This window comes from Labeo rohita, chromosome 17 (genome assembly GCF_022985175.1).
Source record: "Labeo rohita strain BAU-BD-2019 chromosome 17, IGBB_LRoh.1.0, whole genome shotgun sequence".
Classification (NCBI taxonomy): domain Eukaryota; kingdom Metazoa; phylum Chordata; class Actinopteri; order Cypriniformes; family Cyprinidae; genus Labeo; species Labeo rohita.
Window position 1 is genome coordinate 20,118,758 of NC_066885.1, and position 22,896 is coordinate 20,141,653.

The 22,896-nt window shown below is 36.1% G+C and overlaps 3 protein-coding genes across 11 annotated transcripts in view; 2 read left to right on the forward strand and 1 right to left on the reverse strand.

Annotated features, from left to right (window-relative positions):
• Nucleotides 1–1,909, forward strand: part of nhsl1a (NHS-like 1a) — a 67,469-nt gene extending 65,560 nt beyond the window's left edge. For 6 of the 7 annotated variants that reach the window (XM_051134159.1, XM_051134160.1, XM_051134161.1 and 3 more), the window contains one exon: nucleotides 148–1,909. In XM_051134159.1, the coding sequence (XP_050990116.1) occupies nucleotides 148–748 (601 nt within the window). In that variant the 3' untranslated portion in view covers nucleotides 749–1,909. The remainder of the gene's footprint in view (nucleotides 1–147) is intronic. The other variant, XM_051134165.1, reaches the window with a different exon arrangement.
• A 3,699-nt stretch (nucleotides 1,910–5,608) lies between these two features.
• LOC127180189 (solute carrier family 22 member 6) lies at nucleotides 5,609–15,281 on the forward strand. Of its 2 annotated transcripts, none has more exons than XM_051134167.1 (10): nucleotides 5,609–6,037; nucleotides 6,127–6,227; nucleotides 6,309–6,463; nucleotides 8,292–8,460; nucleotides 8,552–8,654; nucleotides 8,771–8,901; nucleotides 9,262–9,479; nucleotides 9,609–9,717; nucleotides 13,603–13,833; nucleotides 14,359–15,281. In XM_051134167.1, exons 1-10 carry the CDS (start codon nucleotides 5,804–5,806, stop codon nucleotides 14,450–14,452), a joined length of 1,545 nt encoding a protein of 514 aa, XP_050990124.1. In that variant the 5' UTR covers nucleotides 5,609–5,803; the 3' UTR covers nucleotides 14,453–15,281. The 2 variants fall into 2 exon arrangements, with proteins under 2 accessions (XP_050990124.1, XP_050990123.1); XM_051134166.1 differs by having other exon boundaries at nucleotides 6,124–6,227; nucleotides 14,359–15,280.
• A 2,125-nt stretch (nucleotides 15,282–17,406) lies between these two features.
• The window catches only part of sh3yl1 (SH3 and SYLF domain containing 1), a 37,316-nt gene continuing 31,826 nt past the window's right edge, over nucleotides 17,407–22,896 (reverse strand). For both annotated transcript variants that reach the window (XM_051134168.1, XM_051134169.1), the window contains one exon: nucleotides 17,407–17,762. In XM_051134168.1, coding sequence (XP_050990125.1) covers nucleotides 17,569–17,762 — 194 coding nt within the window. In that variant the 3' untranslated portion in view covers nucleotides 17,407–17,568. The remainder of the gene's footprint in view (nucleotides 17,763–22,896) is intronic.

The window sequence follows — 22,896 nt, forward strand, 5'->3', positions numbered from 1 at the left end:
CAAATGACAGTTGCATTTTTACTTATTTATGGATACAAAATGCCGCAAATGGAAATTTTACACTTGTGTTATCAACAACATCAACAGCAAGACATGCAGTAACCGTGCCAAAGGCTTACCTGAGTCTTGCTGTCTGTTAATCTACAGGTCAAAGAGGAAGGTCCTGGGCCGTGGCGATTCTGAAGAGGAACGCTGCCGTAACTTCCTCCCTTCCCCACCGGTCACTCCAACAGGCTCTTGCCCCAGCCTAACTTCCTTGCCACGTCAGACCAGCTCCATTCAGCGCAACCTGCGGCGCTCATCCACGAGCAATGACAGTTTTAAAGCACTGCTTCTCAAGAAGGGCAGCCGCTCAGAGTCCAGCTTCCGCATGTCAGCCACTGAGATTCTCAAATGCACAGACCCCCGTTTTCAGAGGGCTAATTCAGATCATGCACAATCTGACGGACTGTGCACCTCTCCGACAAGCAGCAGGAGAGCACCTGAAGAGTGGGCACGTACGGAGGGAGCCTTGCCCCGTTTTACCGCTGGACTAACAACCCTAAAATATGGGCGTTCACGTACACCACCTTCTGCAGCCAGCAGCCGGTACAACAGCCGTAGCCGCATTCCCAGTGGGCCAATGACTGCCATCTGTGAAAAAGAGGGAGAGATGGCCGAGTCTGCAGACTGCTGCATTAGCGCTGAGAGTCATTTCGCCCTGCCCATATCCTCCAGCAATACGGTCTGCGCTCAAGGCAGCACTTAGGGCTGTCAACTCAACCCTAATGGCTTGTAAAAGATAGCTGTCCGTTCAGTATGAAGACCGCAGAGGTCTAAACTCTGGCTGGAAGGCCATGCTTGTGCTGGCCGATAACATTCCCCAAGGAATAACAGAGAAGAGGGAATGCTTCTGTAATTCTGTAACCGTAGTTTTGCTCTTTTCTGTGAGTGAAAGCTTTATCTTTCATAAGACATTAGTGTTCTCAAAAAATGTGATATTAACAGAGGGTTACTGGTTTTGTTTAATAGAATGTTCTTAGCTCGCTGTACGCAGGTTAGGAGAAAAAGGAAATGTACATTTCCTTCTTGTCGGTAAGTTGAGGGACAAATGAATGGAAGCAGAACGTCTTTGAGGGATTTTGTTTCGAATGGTCCATGCTGATGTGTTTCTGTCTCTGTGACAATGGAAGTACCCAAACAAAGTGAGCACTTAAACTCTGAATTCACAGAACCCACATCCAGAACACATTCGCTGAAGAGGTAGTGTCAATTATATATTGGCATTATCAAGCATGATAAGAGTGGAACATGACTGTATGGCTATGGAGAAGTTGCTAAAGAATGAGTGTGGAGATGAAATGGAGGTTTTAAGAAGTGTTTAGAGAGATTGGTTTAAAATATGTATATTTTACGCACCTTTACGTTCTTCGTTTCTTTTCAGTTGTGTCCAGCAATCTTCAGTTAGTGCAATGATAGAGATGGGACTCTATATTAACAGAAAGTTATTCAGTTAATGCAAGCCAATTCAAACTAACTAAATAGAATTTTATCTGTTTACAGTTAGACAATATTATAGTTCTCTATACTAAAACAGTGTAAATAATCCAGCCTTTACAAACCATTCTGTTTCATTTATAGAAACTGAAAATGTCTATTTAGGTCTCTTTAGTCTTCAAAAGCTGAGAAATTCCTTGCCTTTGTCTGTCTCACATTTGTCCAATATGTCCATTTGTACATTTTTATATTTCTTATTGCAAAGGGAGGTACTGTTTAGTCTATTTACTAGTACTATGTGCACCTGAACGTTCTTCTTCCCATAGTACTGAACACCAGCAGAATGGTTGTAGTAGAGAAATGGTAAAAGGCCTTGTGAGATGCAAGTGTTTCTGTGAAAGAAATAAAATATGGCATTAATCATAAACAATCACTTGTTTTCTGTCAAATATATCTTTGTATGTTATTTCTAATCTACTTTAGCACAGCTTTATATTTGCAGCAGTGACTACAGTAGGATGGCACACACTGACATCCATTGACGTCATAAATCTGATTGCAATTATCCTTGGTGAGACTTACAGAGCACAGACAAGGCCAAGTTCTTGCCTGGCCAAATATAGGACAATCTGCATTCTGGTCCAGCACAGAAATGTCCAAATTGGTGCAATGATGCCAGTAATTTACTGTGATGCTGAAGTACTGTATAACTACATGTATAACTATATAAAACCTGTGAAATGTCTATGAATGGTCGGAGTAACGAACAGTGAGTTTTTACCAATTACCAATTACCAAATAAACAATGTCATTTATTTGGGTAATTGCATTTTAGCACTTTAATGCATTTCAGCACATCTTCACACGTCAGTACGTGTGGGCTATCAGCCAGTGATGCAAATAAGCCGCAGACAACATGTGATCTCTTACGCAATTAAATCTGTCTTTAGATGAAACACCCTTAGTCCTCAGACAGAGCGGTCACTGATGTTGACGGATGCGGAGCAACTGAATCAGGGGTGTTTAGTACATTTTAGCAGAAGACATTTCTCCTATTAGTAGCCAGAGAGATTTAACATTGCTAAAGTGTAATTGTTTTGGCCTTATATACACACAGGCCTACTGTATTTGTACACCTGAGTTTTTAACCTGACAAGACCCTATACGAACAGGTGAGTTACTGTACTGTACTAACTTCAACTTGACAAACTAAGTATTTAAATGTCTTAGCAATCCAAATAGGGAATTTTTTTCAGGTAAGATTTTTTAATGTAATTGGTAATGATGTCTCTGGGCACTTGAGGAGGCTCAATCTTTGAGATAATGTAAGAATAACTTACTAGCCTAGACCAAAACATTTCTGTTACTCTGCAAAACTGTTTTAAAATATCTGTTATTTACGGTGACCGGTGCGGGAGGGGACATGTTCGGTTTCACTTAATTTTGTCGTGTCCACGACATATTCCCTGGTGAAAAAAACAGCATATGCTGGTAGGTATGTTTTGATGCTGGAATGCTGGTTAGGTAGGTTTTGATGCTGGTTTAAGCTGGTCCTTTGCTGGTTTATGCTGGTTCTTTGCTGGTTCATGCTGGTCCTTGACCAGCAACATGACCAGCAAAAACCAGCAAAGGACCAGCTTAAACCAGCATCAAAACATACCTAACCAGCATCCCAGCATCAAAACATACCTACCAGCATATGCTGTTTTTTTCACCAGGGAAAAGCTAATTCCTTGCACAAAGTCAAATGAAATCTCAAATGTTAATTTGAAAAAGGTACATTACTGAGAGGTTTTAAGTTTGACTGTAATTTAAGTTAAAAACATCATTAAACTTCTCATTAACTTATATAGGTTAATCATGTAGGCTAAAGTTAGATCACACAGTCTGCTAAATTAAAAAAAAATGTAGGCTATTGTAGCTTTTATTCTTACTAGGCATCAATAGCTTACTTTTTAAGCTTTTTGGCTACACACATTAACTGTTGTATTTTTCTGTTGTTTTGTTGTTGTTAACTAAGTTTTCTACGTTAACTTAACCCCTAGGACAAACCCACAGCAAACATAAAATGGAAATTCTCACAAGGCTGTTCCCCTACACAAAAACTGTCACAGGACTGAAGACAGCTTTAACCCAAATCCTGCGGTTTAGGGAACCGACGGCAGATGTCAGCAGACGGGCCACTCATCTTCCATCCGTTAATATCCACCGAAAGAGCCAAACAGTTTGCGTTCAGCTCCGTCCTCCTTTCACCTGGAGCACGTTGATGTCACGTCAAAGACGCAGTTCACGCGGGCTTGTTGCTGCACAATTGGCGGGAATGATGTGTCAGTTAATGTCAGTAACGGTCGCTGATGAACGGAGTATCATTAGTAATTCAATTAGTAAATGTAATGTAAGAACGGAGGTTTTCGTCTAAGATAAATATCCACATTTTTCTTACCATAAGAGCGGGTGCGGACATTTGTAAATTTTATGGGTCTGGCTTCCGGTCTCATCTGCGTCCAGCTGTACAAAACAGCTCGTTTTTCTGCTTGATATTGCAAAATGGTGTGTTTTACTACATTACTTGAATGTATTAGTTAATTATGAGCACATTGTTTAGTGCAAACAGTTTTACCATTTACTGCACATTGTTATTCTTCTTCTTATTTCCCTATAGCTTTTAATGGTTTTCTAATTTATTAAGAATTGAATTGTTTTAGAGATACCACTTGGTGTCAGTAATGAGTCGTTTGTACTAGAATGCAATGTACAAAGTCTTGATGGAATAGAATAATTGCTTTATTTTTTATTTATTTGAGGACTGTGTTGAATTATTGAATTGTTAAATATGTCAAATAAATATTCATGTGATACACATTTTTATGTTTTAAGGATTTCTTGTGATTTTAGTTCATGCAAATTAGCATAGGGGAGAGTGGGGATGGTTGCAACAAACGGCTTATTTCTTCAATCAGGAATGAGCTACAATGATAATACTCATACTGTACATGCACTATTAGACCCTCATCCTTCTTGGAAGAATTCAGCCACATGTGACCATTCCTTCTACAAAAGATGATAAAAAAGTCATTTAAAAAATGTAAATGTGTTTCTAAATTGTTGTAACAAGTCATAACATTTTAATCAGTGTTTTCTAATAGGCATAGCTAGCATGTGTCAAAGATATTGTTTCAAGCTAATATATCAAGTTTTATCACAGCTGTCAGTGTAGCTGAACCCTGTTCTTCTTCTGTGACTTAATTTTATGGATTAAGAAATCCCTTCAATAGTTGTGTCTCTCCTTTTTTTAAGTAAATAGGTTAAAAATCTATTATACAAAAAACTTTTATACAGCCAATTTAACTTATCGAAGACTCTGTGTGCTAAACTGCAAAATTACATTTAAGAATAATTTTAATTACATAGATGTTGCAACCGTCCCCTGTTGTGGGGTTAGTTGCAACATTTGACTTTGTCTATTCAAGTGTAAACTGTACAAATATTATCATATGTACACATGTTGCAGCAATGTGGGTGAGCAGCTGACAGATGTGGCTTTATTGTAGTAATATTTTGGCTTTCTAATACAAACAGTCTCTGAGAAACTAAAGGAAATGTGAAAAGTATTGCAACCGTCCCCACTCTCCCCTACGCAAAAGAAAAAGTGAGTTTGCAATGGAAATCTGATATAGCCATTTCAACCTAAGCTAGTACAGTATGTACAGTATCCACTCACTGGCAGGTAAGAGATGAGTTGCTAGCTATTTGTATTGGGGTTGACTTTTGACCTGTAAGAGATTCATTTGTAGAATCATTATAGTTCCTGTAATGCAGTGAATTTCTCTGAATACTACTAATAATTAACATCTCATGACAACTAACCAAAATGAGAAAAAAATATATAGTAATACGTAATATCATACAATGCAATTTGACCCCATCCTGTCATTTTTTTTCCTCATTGTGCAATGACACTATTTTTTATTACTTATAATTTATTAATTTAAATTTGAGTTTTTTTCTCACTTTTATGGCTACAGAATTCTATTGAAATTGGCAGCTACAGTTCGCTCCCTGGTAAACAGTAGCTTATGCCAGACGAAGTGAGACAGTTGCTGTGCCTTATTGACCCCGTCGCGTCACTAGAGACTGACTTTAACTCTAGGAGTTCATACCAACAACTATGCTATTTGCATAAAGACTTGAGGGTGGAGAGAAGACGTCTTCAGAAGTCTGGCGTGATGGCAGTAATCGTTACAAATGCTGACTTTAAACCTCAGTGAAAGATTGATATTCCGGCGAATTTATTTAGGGATACAACTTAATTCCAAGAGCCGGCGACATGAAGACGGACGGTGCATTTCGTCAGTTCTTTGGTCCACTGCACAGATCTGTCTATTTTATCCTTACTTTCCCGATCTTTTTCACAGCTTTTACATTTTTCGTGGATGTGTTTACGTTACACATTGCGCCTTGCAGCGAGAATATAGCGACCAAGTCGTCGAACCAAACAGTGGACACTAATGTTTTTAACAAAACAACAAGTTGGACGAGTAATCACAGCGGCCTCACACGTGTGAGTAATAAAGATTGCATGACATTTTGCCTATTTAAAGCCTAACACATGTATTCAGTGGGCTACACACTGTATCTGTTTTGCAGCAGAGTCTCACGTGTCACGAGACGAATCGTTTTGCTCACGGGCAAGCGACGTACATGACGGGTTTGCTTATCGGCTCTTTATTCGGTGGCGCTGTATCTGACAAGTTGGTATTTGCCCCTTTCTGTTTTCCACGTCAGACTTTGTTTTGACTTAAACGTTATAGGTGTACTTTCTCCCTCTAAAGGTATGGAAAGAAATTACTTCTAATCTGCTGCTCAGCGGTTCTCGCAGTTGCTTCTCTTGTGGTGGCATTTCTGCCGTATGTGCCCGTGTACTTGACTGTCCGCGGCATCAGTGGAGTAGCCGGCTGTGCCATTCACATGTGCACCTACAGTTTAGGTACAGTTAGCTGTATTAAGACAACAAATAACAATTTAATTGCATGGCAGTTGTTTTTCTTCTGTCTTTTAAAGTAAACTAGAACAACGGAGTCTTGCTCCTGCATATAATAAATACAGTTGAGGTCAAAAGTTTACGTGCACATTACCTAATCTGCAAAATGTTCATTGTTTTACCAAAATTGTTTGTATTTAGTACTGACCTGAGTAACATATTTCACATAAAAGACGTTTACATATAGTCCACAAGAGAAAATAATAGTTGAATTTATAAAAATGACCCTGTTCAAAAGTTTGCATACACTTGGTTCTTAATACTGTGTTGTTACCTGAATGATCCACAGCTGTGTTTTTTTTGTTTAGTGATTGTTGTTCATGAGTCCCTTCTTTGTCCTGAACTGTTAAACTGCCCGATGTTCTTCAAAAAATCATTCAGTTCCCACAAATTATTTGGTTTTACAGCATTTTTGTGTATTTGAACCCCTTTCCAACAATGACTGAGGACAACTGAGGGACTCATATGCAGCTATTACAGAAGGTTCAAACACTCACTGATGCTTCAGAGGGAAACATGGAAACATTTAAAAGTTTACACCCCCAGCTCTTAATGCATTGTGTTTCCTTCTGGAGCATCAGTGAGCATTTGAATCTTCTGTAATAGTTGCATATGAGTCCCTCAGTTGTCCTCAGTGTGAAAAGATGGATCTCAAAATCATGCAGTCTTTGTTGGAAAGGGTTCAAATGCACAAAAATGCTGAAAATCCAAATAATTTATGGGGCCTGAAGGATTTTTCTGAAGAACAGTGGGCAGTTTAACTTTTCAGGACGAACAAGAGACTTATGAACAACTATCACTAAACAAAAAACACAGCTGTGGATCATACAGATTGCAACACAGCATTAAGAATCAAGTGTAAGTAAACTTTTGAACTTGAAACTTTTGAGGGTCATTTTTATAAATTCAACTATTATTTTCTCTTGTGGACTATATGTAAACATCCTTTATGTGAAATATCTTTTTCAGGTCAGTACTAAATAAAAAAAATAACATGCATTTTGTATGATCCCTCTTATTTTGGTAAAATAATTAACATTTTGCAGATTTTGCAGTGTGTACACTACCGTTCAAAAGTTTGGGGTCAGTAAGACTTGTAATAGTCTTTAAATAAGTCTCTTATGCTCATCAAGGCTGCATTTATTTGATTAAAATATAGACAAAAAACAGTAATATTGCAAAATGTTTTTACAATATAAAATAATGTTTTTTATTTTAACATACTTTAAAATAGAATTTATTCCTGTGATGAAAAGCTGAATTTTTATCAGCTGTTACTCCAGTCTTAAGTGTCACATGATCCTTCAGAAATCATTCTAATATGCGGATTTATTATTAGAATGATCAGTGTTGGATAAAATCAACAGTTGTGCTGCCAAATATTTTTTGGAACCTGTGATTTTTTTTTTTTTTTTTTTTTTTTTTTTTTTTCAGATTTTTCATGAATAACAAGTTTAAAAAGTGCAGTGTTTATTCAAAATATAAATATTTTATAACAATGTAAATTATTTATTATTAACTTTTAGTAAACTTTTAATTATTAACTTAATACATCCTTGGTGAATAAAAGTATTAATTTCTTTAAAAAAAAAAAAAAAAAAAAAAACAATAAAAATGTACTGACCCCAAACTTTTGAACGGTAGTGTATGTAAACTTTTGACTTTAATGGTATATGTAAAAATTGCACAAAATAAATACATTTTAGATTATAACACAGTTAAATAAATTTATAATGCTTAATCAATTATTTTAAAAGTGCTTCTGATTTCTCAGGGGTTGAATGGAGCCTGCCCAAGTATCGTATCTGGCCACCCACCCTGTTTTCCTTCATCTTCAGTCTGGGAATGATGGGATTGGCGGCCGTAGCTTTCTTGGCCAGTGACTGGATGCAGTTTCATCTGGCACTGGGCATCCCTCAGATCCTCTTTCTACCTCTTTATTTGTAAGTAGAACAAACAAATTTTCAATACATGTTAAATAGTTTTGCATCATTTTAAAAAAGTGTTTGTTTGTTTGTTTCTTGCAATTATTAGCTTTCTTCCAGAATCTCCTAGATGGCTGCTTCTGAATAAGCGGATGAAAACACTAGAGGACTATCAGAATAGGAGTCCTGAGGACAAGCAGTATTTGAGTCTTGTAAGACACAAAGTCATACTCTAGAATTGCTTAAATGTTTGTGGAAAGTGGAGAGACATGTCACTGCAGTATGTGGAATTGTGCTAACATAAATTGTACGTTCCTTTCATTGACAGCTTTTGGATTCTCTGGACAATGAAACACAAAAGCCGCTCTCAGAGAAGACCTCTGCTAAGGCAGAATCGAATTTCACCAACTTTACATCACCTACTATACTCCTGCGTCTGTTCATCATGAGTTATATTGGGTACGAAAGTTTACCTGTGGTAATACAATCTGTTGTTTTCTTTCTACAGTATTTTATTTTCACTTTTTTAAGTTGCTTTTGAATGCATGTGCTGTATTTTGACACCGCACAGGTGTTTTCGTAGAATTTGAGGATTTTAAAGTATGTCTTCCTTGACATACTTCCTTGAGTTGTTTTTCAAAGCAGAAAGTAAATAGTTTGCTTGAGTGATGCAACTTTGAGGGGCTGTTAGGTAATAAAACCCCACTGGCAAGTTTGTCTTCTCAAGTCAGAGACATTTCTAATAACTTATTTCCTCTGTAACTGTTGCCAATATCTGAACACATTCTTGAATATTTGTAATTTTTTTTTCTTTTACAGTTTTGCATCTGCTCTAACGTATTATGGGATCTGCTTCAGTGTGGGAAGTTTCGGTGTCAATATCTATCTGGCGCAGTTTTTCTCTGGACTGTCAGAGGCTCCCTCTTTGCTTCTTCCATTTCTGTTGAAGCGTTGGGGCCGCAGGCCATTCAGCATGGGGTCGCTGTTCCTCAGCGGCATTTCCTGTATGCTGTCCCTCCTTGTTTCTAAGTTCTGCGGTGAGGGATACAGTCAATGAAATGCAATACATGAGCACAGACTGATCATGGTCTAATACTGTGTAGTGCTTAGTGTTAGAATATGAGTCTTACAACTGATGATTGGCAATCCTCTCTCTTTCTGAACAGACATACCTGCCCTTGTTATGACTCTGGCACTGATGGGCAAGCTGTGTATGCAGTCCACCTACTGTGTCTCTGTGCTCTATGGGATTGAGCTGTTCCCAACTGTAATAAGGTACACAATATCCAAACAGGCCTACCTTTTAAATCACATTATTGGTTACTCATCTCACCTCCGAGTTGATTTGTCAATTATAAAACGTGCAAGGTCAGATTGCTAGAAGAAATTTATGTTTGTATGAAATTATATGCACTTTAAAATTGCACTTTTAATGGGGACATCAGATGCAAAATTCACTTTTACTTGGTGTTTGCACATAAATGTGTCTTAGCAGTATGTGGACACAACCACTCTACAATCAGTGTTAATTTTGACAGCAGTTTTATTCATAGGCTTTTGACTAAAATGCCATTTAGTTTTAGTCATAGTAATCTGAATTGTTCTAGTTGACTAAATTTCATAAGATTTTAGTTGACTAAATCTACAGTAAATTTAGTCAGGTAAAATCCAGTGGGTTTAATGACAATGTAATGCATTTTATTAAAGGAGAAGTACACTTTTAAAACAAAAATTTACAGATAATGTACTCACCCCCTGGTCATCCAAGATGTTCATGTCTTTCTTCTTCAGTCGTAAAGAAATTATGTTTTTTGAGGAAAACATTTCAGGATTTTTCTCCATATAATGGACTGATATGGTGCCCCGATTTTGAACTTCCAAAATGCAGTTTAAATGCGGATACAAACGATCCAAAATGTGGTTGGAAACGATCCCAGCCGAGGAAGAAGGGCCTTATCTATAACATCTTATCTTGAGGGAGAACATGAGATGGGCGTTTTTTTTTCGACATACCCTAACTTTCATGAACCGGAAAAAGCAGAGCAAGACAAGACGAGCGTTTGACATTAAAAAAATATATGAATTGTATTATTTTTATGAAAATAACTGATCGTTTCGCTAGATAAGACCCTTCTTCCTTGGCAGGGATCGTTTACAACTGCATATGGGATCATTTGAAGCCGCATTCAAACTACATTTTGGAAGTTCAAACTCAGGGCACCATAGAAGTCTATTACATGGAGAAAAATCCTTGTGTGCTCAAAAAACAATTTCTTCACGACTGAAGAAAGAAAGACATTTTACTTTCACTTTAAGCATTTCTCTAAAATTTCCGAACTCATTATATAGGTTTGATATTAAGGTTTTATCATGATAGACACCGATTTAACTGCGGTGACACACAACCACTTCTCATAAAGAACAAGAACATGGTCTTCTTTTCAGTGAAATACCAGTGGTTATATAGGCTAATTATGCATTCTTTATAACAACTTGTTTACCACATTTTTCATTCTTTCAAGCAGACATTAGATTAATCTTTATTAGGGCTACTAAAGTGATTTAGCCTAGAGCAGTAAGTGATTTTCTGGCTTTCTTTTGTTGCTTGATTAACATCACTGCCCCAGACAATAGCAACTAAATTAGGTTGCTGTCCCTTTAAAACTGAATGCACAAATGCAGTTGTACATGTTCGATAATCTCCCTACTGTTTACGTTCACCTAAGACGTAATCGACTGTGTTTACGTAAATTCTTGTCAAAACGGACATTTCGACATATCTTTGTGTCTTCATGCAATGCAAAAGAGTACTCTGTGCTCTGTGAGACATGCTTTCTGTGTGTGTAATGTTATGCTTTGGTGTCTTTGATCGTAACTGAGTTCTCTTTTGTGTCGTCAAATTTATCCATATGTCTGCTCTTCTCTTACTCCCAGATATTGACATTTTTTAATGTTTTATGAGATATGCAGTGAATGTATGTTAGCTTATGTCCCGCCTGATAGATCAATAGGCTATGGTACAGCTCATATGTACACATCTAACCTCCGAACCATGCAGCAGATTCGTTCTGAATGAATCTCTTCCCAAATCGTCCATCCTTAACATTTTCATCTCAATTTTATTCGTTGACGAAAATGTCAATAGATTTTTGTCATAGTTTTTGTCATTCAAAACGAGTTGTAGTTTATTGTCTTGTTTTCGTCTGTGAAAAAATGTCGTTGACGAATAATTTGTCATAATTTTCAAATGAACACTACCTACAATGATAAAAATCCATTCGCTCCTTTTTTAATTTGCAAAAAGCTAAACAGTTTCAGTTATCAAGTCGTTTTGATTTTGTTGTTATGATGCTGTACAAAGGCTTCCAGTGTGCATATTCCCATAAGTCTGTAGCTGCAGGTTGCAGCGTGAAACAGGCATAAGATTCTCAATTTTCTCCCAAAATCAGAGCCACTGAGGATGGATTAGTTTTCTTTTTGATGGTAATATATCACCAAATACACAAAAAAACGGAAGAGAGGGGCAGGATGAGCAGAGCTCATTAACATTTAAAGAGACATGCAATGAAACAGAACTATTTTTGACAAGGTTAAAACGGTTTAGTTTTACTCAACCATTTAGGAATTTTAAACCAAAATATTGTAGACATTTCATGAAGACCCTAAAGAATCATTACAAACTTGTGGAAAATGTGCATCCCATGTCCCCTTTAATATTTGAACATTTTTAATATATGAAAGTTTATATCACAGCTTCTCACTTTTTGATGAAATATTTAAAAATGTATAAAAATGTGCTGATCTGTAAGAGTATTCATTGCTAATCATAAATCAAAAGAGCCCGAGACTTATGAGATGTAACATCTGTGGCATTTCCGGCTCTGTTGGAGAGATATTGGATTGTTGATCCACAGACATCCATGCAGGTGGACAATAAAAATGCTGAATCATTGTAGAGATTATAAAAACACTTTTTTTCCATGAGTTATGTAACATTGTGTGCAGTGTGGCAGTACTAAGCATGTAAGCACAGCACAGTATTATACAATAAGAGATAAACTTAATCTGAATGTACAGATAAGTAGTTGTTGCACACATATTTACACCAATGCTGAAAATTAGTTGATAGTAAAGCTGATCTAGAGTACTGTGCAAAAGTCTTTGGCCACTAGTATTTTCATCAGCTAAAAAATGGTTTAAAGTCAGTTAAAGTCGGTCTTTTGCTGTAGTGTGTCAGTAGGAAATATCAGATTACATTTCTAAACATTCATTTTGCCATTAATTGTAATAATCCAGTGAGATTTTTGTATGGAGCACAGGCTGTTGTCAGACTCCTTGTGCAAACAGAGATCTGATCTCTCCATCATTCAATCCAGTCTGTCTTAAGAAACAGAAAAAACGGAGACAGACTAAATCCAGAAGAACTGTGGCAACATCTCCAAGATGGTTTAAGAGACATACACCTACAAAGCTACAGTACTGTTAAAATTTTTAGGCAGTTAGGAACATAAAATGAGGATGCTGTCAAAAATAATGTCATAAATAGATTTCCTTTATCAAAGAACTTCTATTAACTAAAATAAATAAGCATTTGATGTGACCATCCTTTGCGTTTAAAGCAGCTTTTGCACTATGTGCACTTATGCAGAGTTTTTCAGGTAGCTTTGCAGGTAGGTTACTTGAAACATCTTGGAGATGTTGCCACAGTTCTTCTGGATTTAGTCTGTTTCAGTTATTCTTTTTCTTCATTTCATTCCAGAGACAGACTGGATGATGGTGAGATCAGATCTCAGTGTGGAGCACTGGCTGTTGTCAGACTCCTTGTGCAAACAAAAATCTCACTAGATTATTACAATTAATGGCAAACAGAATGTTTGGAAATGTAAATCGATATTTTTTACTGACACACTACAGCAAAAGATAGAAATAACTTACTTTAAACCATTTTTTAGCTTGTGAAAATACTAGTGACCTAAAACTTTTGGACAGTACTGTATATGATACTGATTATCACTTTTAGTTTTAGTAATCCCATTTACCACGTAGTCTGAGATTTCAGTCAGAACTCAAAATGTGTAGTTAGTGTCTTTTCCCTTTGGAGGACAGTGAAGCTGTCTGCATATAAAGCTGGGTTCTCACAAAACATTTCATTCTCTGCAGGCAGAAGTGCGTTGGCCTGGTTAGTCTTTGTTACCGAGTGGCCTGTATTATAAATGCGGTAGTGAGCCCTGACGGCGGGATCCCTCTGCCAGCTATGATCTGTTACAGCAGTGGGCCGATCATTGGTGCAGCCCTCTGCCTGCTTCTCCCAGAAACCAGCGGCATCCCTTTACCAGATACAGTGCAAGACTGTGAGAAACAGCCTAGACTGAAGCTCCCATGCTGTGCACGGTGAGATATGCAATTATAATATAATACATGCAATTACACATATTTTTTTAAATGTGACCCTGGACCACAAAACCAGTCATAAGGGTCAATTTTTTGAAACTGAGATTTATACAGCTGAATAAATAAGCTTTCCATTCATGTATTGTTTGTTAGGATATTTGGCTAAGATTCAACTATTTGAAAATCTGAAATCTGAGGGTGCAAAAAAATCTAAATCGACTTTAAAAGCTGGGAAGCTAAAAATCGCCTTTAAAGTTGTCCAAATAAAGTGCCAGCCTTGTGTCTATGCGACACAGCATCAGATGTAAATCTTATCAGTAAATGCCATGCCAGCAATTTTTCATCAGTATGCCATCTTTACCATTATATAACCAAATGATAGCTGCATGTTTAAAGATATAAATGCCAATTAGTTGCCGTCAAATAGTTTGTATTTTAATTAATAAGTATTTAAATTTAATAAATAAGTGTATGTACATTTGAATGTATTATGGACTAATAAAAAAAGTTTTGTTTTCATGTCAGTTGGCTGATGAAGCCTAAAGAGGAGTTGGATGTTTCTTTTACCAAGGAGAAGGATGTGAAGAACCAAAGGGAATGCAGTCCACTCTCAGCATAATCAACAAGAGCAACATAGCAGAAATTTTCATTATATTTTTTTATTCTATTATTCTGCAGAAAACTGAGGAAGAACTGATGATATTTGATGATGAATCGAATATTCAAGCTGTTTATTAATTTTTCCACCCCTGAACTAAAAACGGGGGAAAAAAAATCAAGCTGAATCCTTTTTTTTTTTATTAAAAATAAAAAGGGTCTGTTTTCTCATTTTTTTTCGTCTTGCAATATTAAATCAAAAAATGACTTGATACACAGATTATGATACCGGAATATCTAACAAGATTTCATTTTATACTGGAAACATTCAGTGCTGCTATTGTAGATATTTTTATATGAATTCTTCAGTTCATTCTTTATGTTTTCTGCTTTTAATATATAGTTTTTTTTAAAGATTTCTTGAGAAATTGATTTTCTAACCTTTTGCTATGCTCTTGGATTTCCAAAGTAAAAATTTTACATTTACAAACACTTGGGGGCAAAGTCTTGTGTAATTCATAATAAAATAGACAGCAGGTTAAATCATTGTTTTGAACAGCTTGTGTATACCATGAAAAAAAAAACTTGTTTTTGTGTGGAAGGTCTTCAACTTAAATTTAATATGCACCTTCTATTTAAATGCATATTAGATATTTATTTGCATTTACGCTTTCCATTGCACAAAATGTACTTTAGATTAAAATGTTTTTCACACTAAGGAAAGAATAGTTTTATTTTCTTGATGTCTGTATTCTGTTGTGTTTGCTGAAGCAAGAATTGAATGTAATTATGTGTCGTGAACTTTTCTACCATTTCATTACATTTTTTCAATCCAGCTGCTTTTTAAAATGACAACTATCAGTATCAGATTTATCATTTATGAACGTGTTTATAGTTTACAGGAAACATTAACAATTTGATTATGGATTAAAATTCCAGTACAGGACACATTTATTGAGATGACCAATTAACCTCAACCATATGTATTAAAGTATTTCCATGTAGGTGGAGGAGTGTGGATTAAAAAAAGGTTCAGTCAGCTAAAGTCTTTTAACAGGAACAACTCTCAGCACATTTAGAGTTGAAGTCAAAAGTTTGCATTCACCTTGCAGAATCTGCAAAATGTTATTTTACCAAAATAAGAAGGATCATACAAAATGCATGTTATTTTTTATTTAGTACTAACCTAAATAAGATAGTCCACAAGAGAAAATATTTGAATTTATAAAAATGACCCTGTTCAAAAGTTTACATGCTCTTGATTCTTAATACTGTGTTGTTACCTGAATGATCCACAGTTGTGTTGTGTGTGTGTGTGTGTGTTTTTTTTTGGTTTCTTTGTTTAGTGATAGCTGTTCATGAGTCCCTTGTTTGTCCTTTTTTTGTCTTCTGGGAAACATGCAAGTATCTTCTGTAGCTTCTGAAGGGCAGTACTAAATAAAAAAATATATGATATTTAGGCAAAATAAGAAAAATGTACACATCTTCATTCTGTTCAAAAGTTTACACCCCCGGCTCTTAATGCATCGTTTTTTTTTTTTTCTTCTGGAGCATCAGTGAGCGTTTGAACCTTCTGTAATAGTTGCATATGAGTCTCTCAGTTGTCCTCAGTGTGAAAATATGGATCTCAAAATCATACGGTCAGTGTTGGAAAGGGTTTAAATAGACAAAAATGCTGGAAAACCAAAGACTTTGTGGAACTTGAATGATTTTTCTAAAGAACAGCAGGCTAACTGTTCAGGACAAATAAGAGACTCATGAACAACTATCACTAAACAAAAAAAACACAGCTGTGGATCATTCAGGTAACAACAGTATTAAGAATCAAGTGTATATAAACCTTCAAACAGGGTTATTTTTATAAATTCAACTATTACTTTTTATTTACGTCAGTATTTAATAAAAAATAACATGCATTTTGTATGATCCCTTTTATTTTGGTCAAATAATTAACATTTTGCAGATTCTGCAAGGTGTATATAAACTTATGGTTTCAACTGTATGTATCTGCTGCAAAATGACCTGTACAGCATGTCCTTGAACATTTAGCTATAGTTGTTGTTCTTCCCCACTGTAAAAAGAATTTGCATGTTGGCCATTACAGAATATAATTTGCTTATTTAAAGAGAATTTGTAACACCAGTGTACAGGTACTAGCTTGTATGACACCTTGTGGAAAAGGAGTGTAACAACTGTCATTTGTCAAAGCAAACTACAGCCATTCTTTACATTACATTACATTAAGTATGAGCAATTGTCATTGTGATATATTTCAACTTATAACTTTATATTACAATAAGAAAAATCAAGTCTTAAACCAGCACCACAGACAAATTATTATAAGTTAAACATGCAGGAAATAATCTTTATTAGAACTGATATGCATTTATAAGCGTTTAAAACCAATAGGAAAACAATCATTCATGTTTAATTAACATTTGTGCAAACAGCAATTATAATTAAAAACATAGAAAGCAATCATTCATCACTTTCTTAAAAAAAAAAAAAAAAATCAGTTTCTTCAGAGTAACAGTTTAAGGCAGACGTGAGGTTAAACAAGAGTTAATAGTTCATTAAACTATAAGGCTTGTTATAAACTATGTAGCTTCTATTTGTAATAACATTTGTTTGCAACAGCTGTGCAGTGTTTGATCAAAGAAAAAAATGGCACAACAAGCAGTCGTGTGCCACTGTTTTTTGCCGATGGCAAATCATTGCGCTATCATATTTCAAATACCTGAAGAAACTTCAATTCAAATACCACAATGTCACTTTTTGTGTTTCTGTGTACGCAGAAAAAAGCATAACTGTATTCCAGTGCATTTCTGAACTATAGCATAACCAAAAATGAGACTAATAACTAATAAATCAGAACCCTTTCGCAGTCAACCCACATACTAGTAACTAAACAGACAAAATGAAATACAGAAAATATTCCACCAGTGCAAGTAACATTGAAAAACAAACCCCTTGTCATCCTGTAATACAGCTTTTAATAAGGAACACTGACCCCAAGTGCACTTAAAATATACACCTTCATCTTAAACGTCATTTCAAACTGTGCAAAAGAAAAGGACCCTTCAATACCAGACATCATTTGTCATCAACTGGAAAATTTTCTAGGTGTTTTAAGTGCCTTCAGCTATAAGACACAAAATTAGCTGGGAAGATCCCAACCTGCCCTCTTAGTTCACCTTCCCACCAGTCATACTGCGAGTCAGTTTTGGTGATGACAGTAATGCGATCTCCTGCAACAAAGCTCAGATCTCCAGGCTGCTGGCCGGTGAACGGATGCACGGCTGTGACCACCAGTGCGCCACCTGATGCTTGATCTACAACACAATCAGATGGGAAAAATCATTACTTGGTTGAAAACACTTAAGTTATTGGAACATTTTTGAAAGTGTAATTCAAATTACAAATCAGTGTAAAGGTCATTTAATGCGTGTTAGCATACAGAATAATCCCTAAAGTTCTTATTAATGCATATTACTAATCAAAAGTAAAATTACTATATATTTTCATGGAACATGATCTTTACTTAAAAGGTTACTCCACCCCAAAATTTTCTGGGCCTTGACAATGTTATTTACTTGGCAGTCAATGGGACAGTCATAAACCTCCCGGTTTTCATCCTAAATATCTTAAAGCGTTCCGAAGAGGAACGAAGCTTTTACGAGTTTGGAACGACATGGGGGTAAGTGATTAATGACAAAATTTTCATTTTGCGGTGGAGTAACCCTTTAATATCCTAATGATTTTTGGCATAAAAGAAAAAATTATCATTTTGACCCATACAATGTATTTCTGGCTATTGCTACAAATACACCTGTGCTACTTATGACTGATTTTGTGGTCCAGGGTCACAAATATGCTTCATATTAAAAAGGTGCCTATAATGCCATATAAAATTGTAATACCAAACTGTTAACACTAGAGAGCAGCATGAGTACTCTTAAAATAAGCCAAGTTTGGCTCAGTTCATTGGCACCATCTCTCAAACTACTTCAAACACCACAAAACTTTCCAGCTCGTACTGTAATAGATGGTGGTGCGCAGCACAGTATTACCATCTGCAGATAGGATCTGTCAGCCAGGGGCAAAACCCTTTTCTTTATCTGTCTATCAACATGTTAAGATATAAACAACTGTGCAGTCATTTCTGCTGTCAGGTTAACAAACAGCAAATGTAAACCTTCAATTACTGAAACGCTTGACTATGTTTTAACACATCGAGCAGGAATAAATGCACTTTGTTTGTGGAACTGAAAGATTTACAGTAAGCGGTTGTCTTCCTTCCTTTAGAGGTCTTTTGGAAAATATTATATGTTTACCAAAATGTAAAATGCTTGTGTGGTTAAATACAAAAGTGTAAGACAGCCAGTAAAAATTTGATTAGTGACCTGGCCTTCAAATAGTGCAGTTTTGTATGTTTTTATTTTGAAATATCAGTCAAGTCATTCTGATGGTACACCGATTTCTAATAAGACGAATGGCTTCTGTTTCTTTTCCATGCAGGGTTGCCAGGTCTGCAAAACAAAACCAGCCCAACTGTTATTCAAAACTAGCTCAAAAGTTGATAGTGTGATCTATGGAAGCCCATTTCTGCCACTGAATAAACTCATGATTTTTCTCACAATTGCGAGTTTATATCTTCAAATTTTGACTTGTTTTCTCACAATTCTGACTTTTTTTTTCTCAGAATTATGAAATATTAAGTCCAATTGTATATCTCAATTGCATAAGATATAAACTCAAAATTCTGAGAGAGGAAAAAAGTCTATTCTAAGTTATATATTGCAATTCTGACTTTATTGCAATGTAAAAACTCTCACAATTTTGAGAATTATTTCTGTTTCTCAGAATCACGTGTTCATATCTCAATTCTGAGAAAGAAGTCAGAATTGCAAGTTTGTATCATATAATTCTGAGAGAAAAAAAAGTCTATTCTAAGTTATATATTGCAATTCTGACTTTACTTTTCAGAATTGTGAGTTTATTTCTAAAGATCACAAGTTTATATCTCAAAATTCTGAGAAAAAGAGTCAAAATTGTAAGTTATATCTAGCAATTCTGACTTTATTTCTAAGAATTGCAACTTTATTTCTCAGAAATTTACGTTTATTTTTCAGAATCACGGTTTTATATCTCACAATTGTGAGAAAAAAGTTCTCACAACTCTTTGTTTTCTCAAGTTTCTCAGAATTGTGAGTATATCTCGCAATTCTGACTTAATTTCTCAGAATTGCGAGATATACTCACAAGATTCCAGATTTTCCAAAAACATTTAAAACTGATTTTGAATTCCAGATTTCCAATGTGGTTTCAGACTTTCAATGTATCGCAAAGTATTAGCAAAGTGACATTCAACATGCATCGAGCTCCACTGAATGATGTGATTTGCTTTCCTGGGTAAATTGGGTAAAAAGGCTGGCGAGGGGTTTTCAGGAGTGAAGACATACAAGAGAAGAGCAGGGAATCAGACAGAGGTGGAATGTGGTTTCTCACTGTTGGCACCTGCTCTAAAATCTCCTGACTCCAAACAAACCTCAGGCATTGCCAAAAGCTTCAGTCGAGCCGTTTTTCACACTAAATGCTTTTGACTTGTATCCTAAAATAACTGCATCCATTCAACATAATGTGCATTCCCGCTACCACAAGTGCAAGACATGACAAGCCGGGCGCAAGACAGCAATACAATCCAGAGAGTTTCTTCAGATCTGGAAGGGCTGTGTATTTTGGCAGAGTGGTGACATCTGAGCTATGCGGTTTTCTACTTGCACACGCAATACCTGAAAAAGTGACAGCTCATGACAGGAAGGAGGGCTTGTCATTTCTCCTCTCCGCTGCTATAAATCACAGATTGAAGGGTTAGCTAAGCCCTATACGGTGACCAAATCCAATTGATGTAACCATAGATAATCGCTGGCACCTAGTTACGGTGGTGGAATGCGAAAGACCTGATTAACAATCGACAAGCTGGATTCGCTTTTCATTCCGAAGGGAAAGCGGGACGTATCAGAGAAACCTGTACAACAGCTGCTCGACGTGCCATTACACTTAACAAATCAAAACCTCATAAAACAGTTTCCCTTTATAGACAAAGAAGTCTTTAGAAATCAGGGTGGCTCTCTAACCACCTTTTCCTAAGGCCAGGGATCCATCTAAATGACTCCATTATTTACGGCTATAATGATCTTCAGGGGAAGGAGTGTTAATGAAACAGTGAGGAGTGAGAGTTTTCCAGGTCTCATTTTTCACAAATGATATCATGATAATTGGGGGGAGAGAAATGTCTGCCAATAAAACAACAAGCGATGTGAAAACACACCCTGGGACTTTTTTCCAGCTTGTAACAATACAGATGAGTATCTCCTTGACTCATCATCGAAAGACTGTAGTCAGCTTTATCATATCATACGACGGAGTCTTTCTAGTAACACATCTGCAACTCCTATGACAGCGGACAGAACACGTATCAAAACAAAAGTCATTCCCTCCAGAACATTTCATTAAAAGTGTTTTTCCCAAATGTTAAAATCCAAGGTTAACAGGACAGTTCACCCAAAAATGTCTTTCCAAATGCATTTTTCTTTTCTGTGGAACACTGACTTGCATTGTATGGACATTTTGTGTTCCACAAAAGAAGTCATAACAAACCTGTATGAACTTCTAACCTCTATGGAACACAAAATATCATGAGGGGGAGTAAATTATAACAGAAATGTCATTTTTAGCTGAATTATCCCTTTAGCATGCAGACTAGGGGTAGGCAATTGGAGTAATTTTTGTTTTTATGGTAACAATATAGATCACGATTTAGTTGTTTTTGCTTTAAATAAGCTCTTTATGATACAACATCTTTGATAGCATAGAATTCTTCATAATTCTTGTCACCAGTGTCAAAAATCACAAAAACTAATATTAGCCTTTAAAAAAGCCATAAGAAAGAAATAAGCAAAAGGACAAAAAACTACAGTAGAACAAATAAATAAGAAATGTTACATGCATTGTATAATGTACAAAACACTGCATATTCTTAAATGTGGCTTAATCACTTTAAGAGCTGCCCAGATGCAATATACTGTTACACACGTTTTCTTTCTCAGCTGTATGCTTTCACTTAAGACCTAAATTACTGTGTTTACAAAGATACTTGCCAAGATGGGCATTTTGACACATAAAAGTGTGTGAATTTAACCGATCAAGGCCTATGAAGTGACAAAAAATAATTTCCGTGCTCTATGAGCACCGCTTACAGCAAAATGTGTTATCTTTCGCTGCTGATTGCATTTCAACCGGCTTAAAATCACTTGGTGTTAAACCGCAGTGCTTAAAGGAGAAGTTCACTTTCAAAACAAAAATTTACAGATAATTTACTTATTATTTATACCCCCTTGTCATCCAAGATGTTTGTCTTTCTTTCTTCAGTCGATAAGAAATTGTTTCTTGAGGAAAAATTTCAGAAATATTCTCCATATCGTGGACTTCAATGGTGCCCCCAAGTCTGAACTTCCAAAATGCAGTTTAAATGCAGCTTGAAAGGCTCTAAATGATCCCAGCCGAGGAAGTCTTATCTAGCAAAACAATCGGCCATTTTCAAAACAAACTGACAAATTATATACTTTTTAACCTCAAATGCCCGTATTGTCTAAGTCTGTGTGAACTCTGTTTTTTTTTCTGGTTTAATATGCACAATACAGTTAAGGGTATGTCGAAAAACTCCCATCTCGTTTTCTTCCCCAACTTCAAAATTGTCCTCCGTTGCTGCAGAAGTACCGACAAACTGTACTGACCCGGATTACACAGACTACGCATGCACATCGCAGAGACAAGACAAGACGAACATTTGAGGTTAAAAAATATGGAAAGGATGACAAGGGGGTGACTAAATTATCTGTAAATTTTTCGTTCTGGAAGTTGACAAATTTCTACCGGTTAATTGTGTCTACTGGTATATCGCCCACCACTAGCAGGCACAAATTTAAAGTAAGCCATGTGGGAGCATTGGAGAAATGTTTAAAAACGCTATCAAAATCACTATCTTTAAATTCCATCTGGTGACAGATTAACAAAAGATGATATTTTAAAAGATTTATTGTATGAAGCCGTTTAAACACTGCGTCTGTGAGGCATGTTCAAAACATCCCAACCAGCCCCACAACAGCAACACTGGGTCAACCAATGCCAGGAGTTTGGGGTGGGGATATCGGTTTGTTCAGCCAATGGCAGAGAGCGGAAATGTTTGGGGAAACCCATTTAAAAACAACCAACATAATCTGGTTTACACAGAACACGTTTTCTATGTAAACACATGCTAAATTTGCACCGTCTCACACGATCACACGTTGTAAAGATGCAACACTCAAAATATTTTTTTTTCCCCAATTACTGCCCGTGCCTTTTGTTTTTCAAAGCAAAAAACACATTCTGTATGAAAGGCCCCATTTGTATTTTAATGACTTT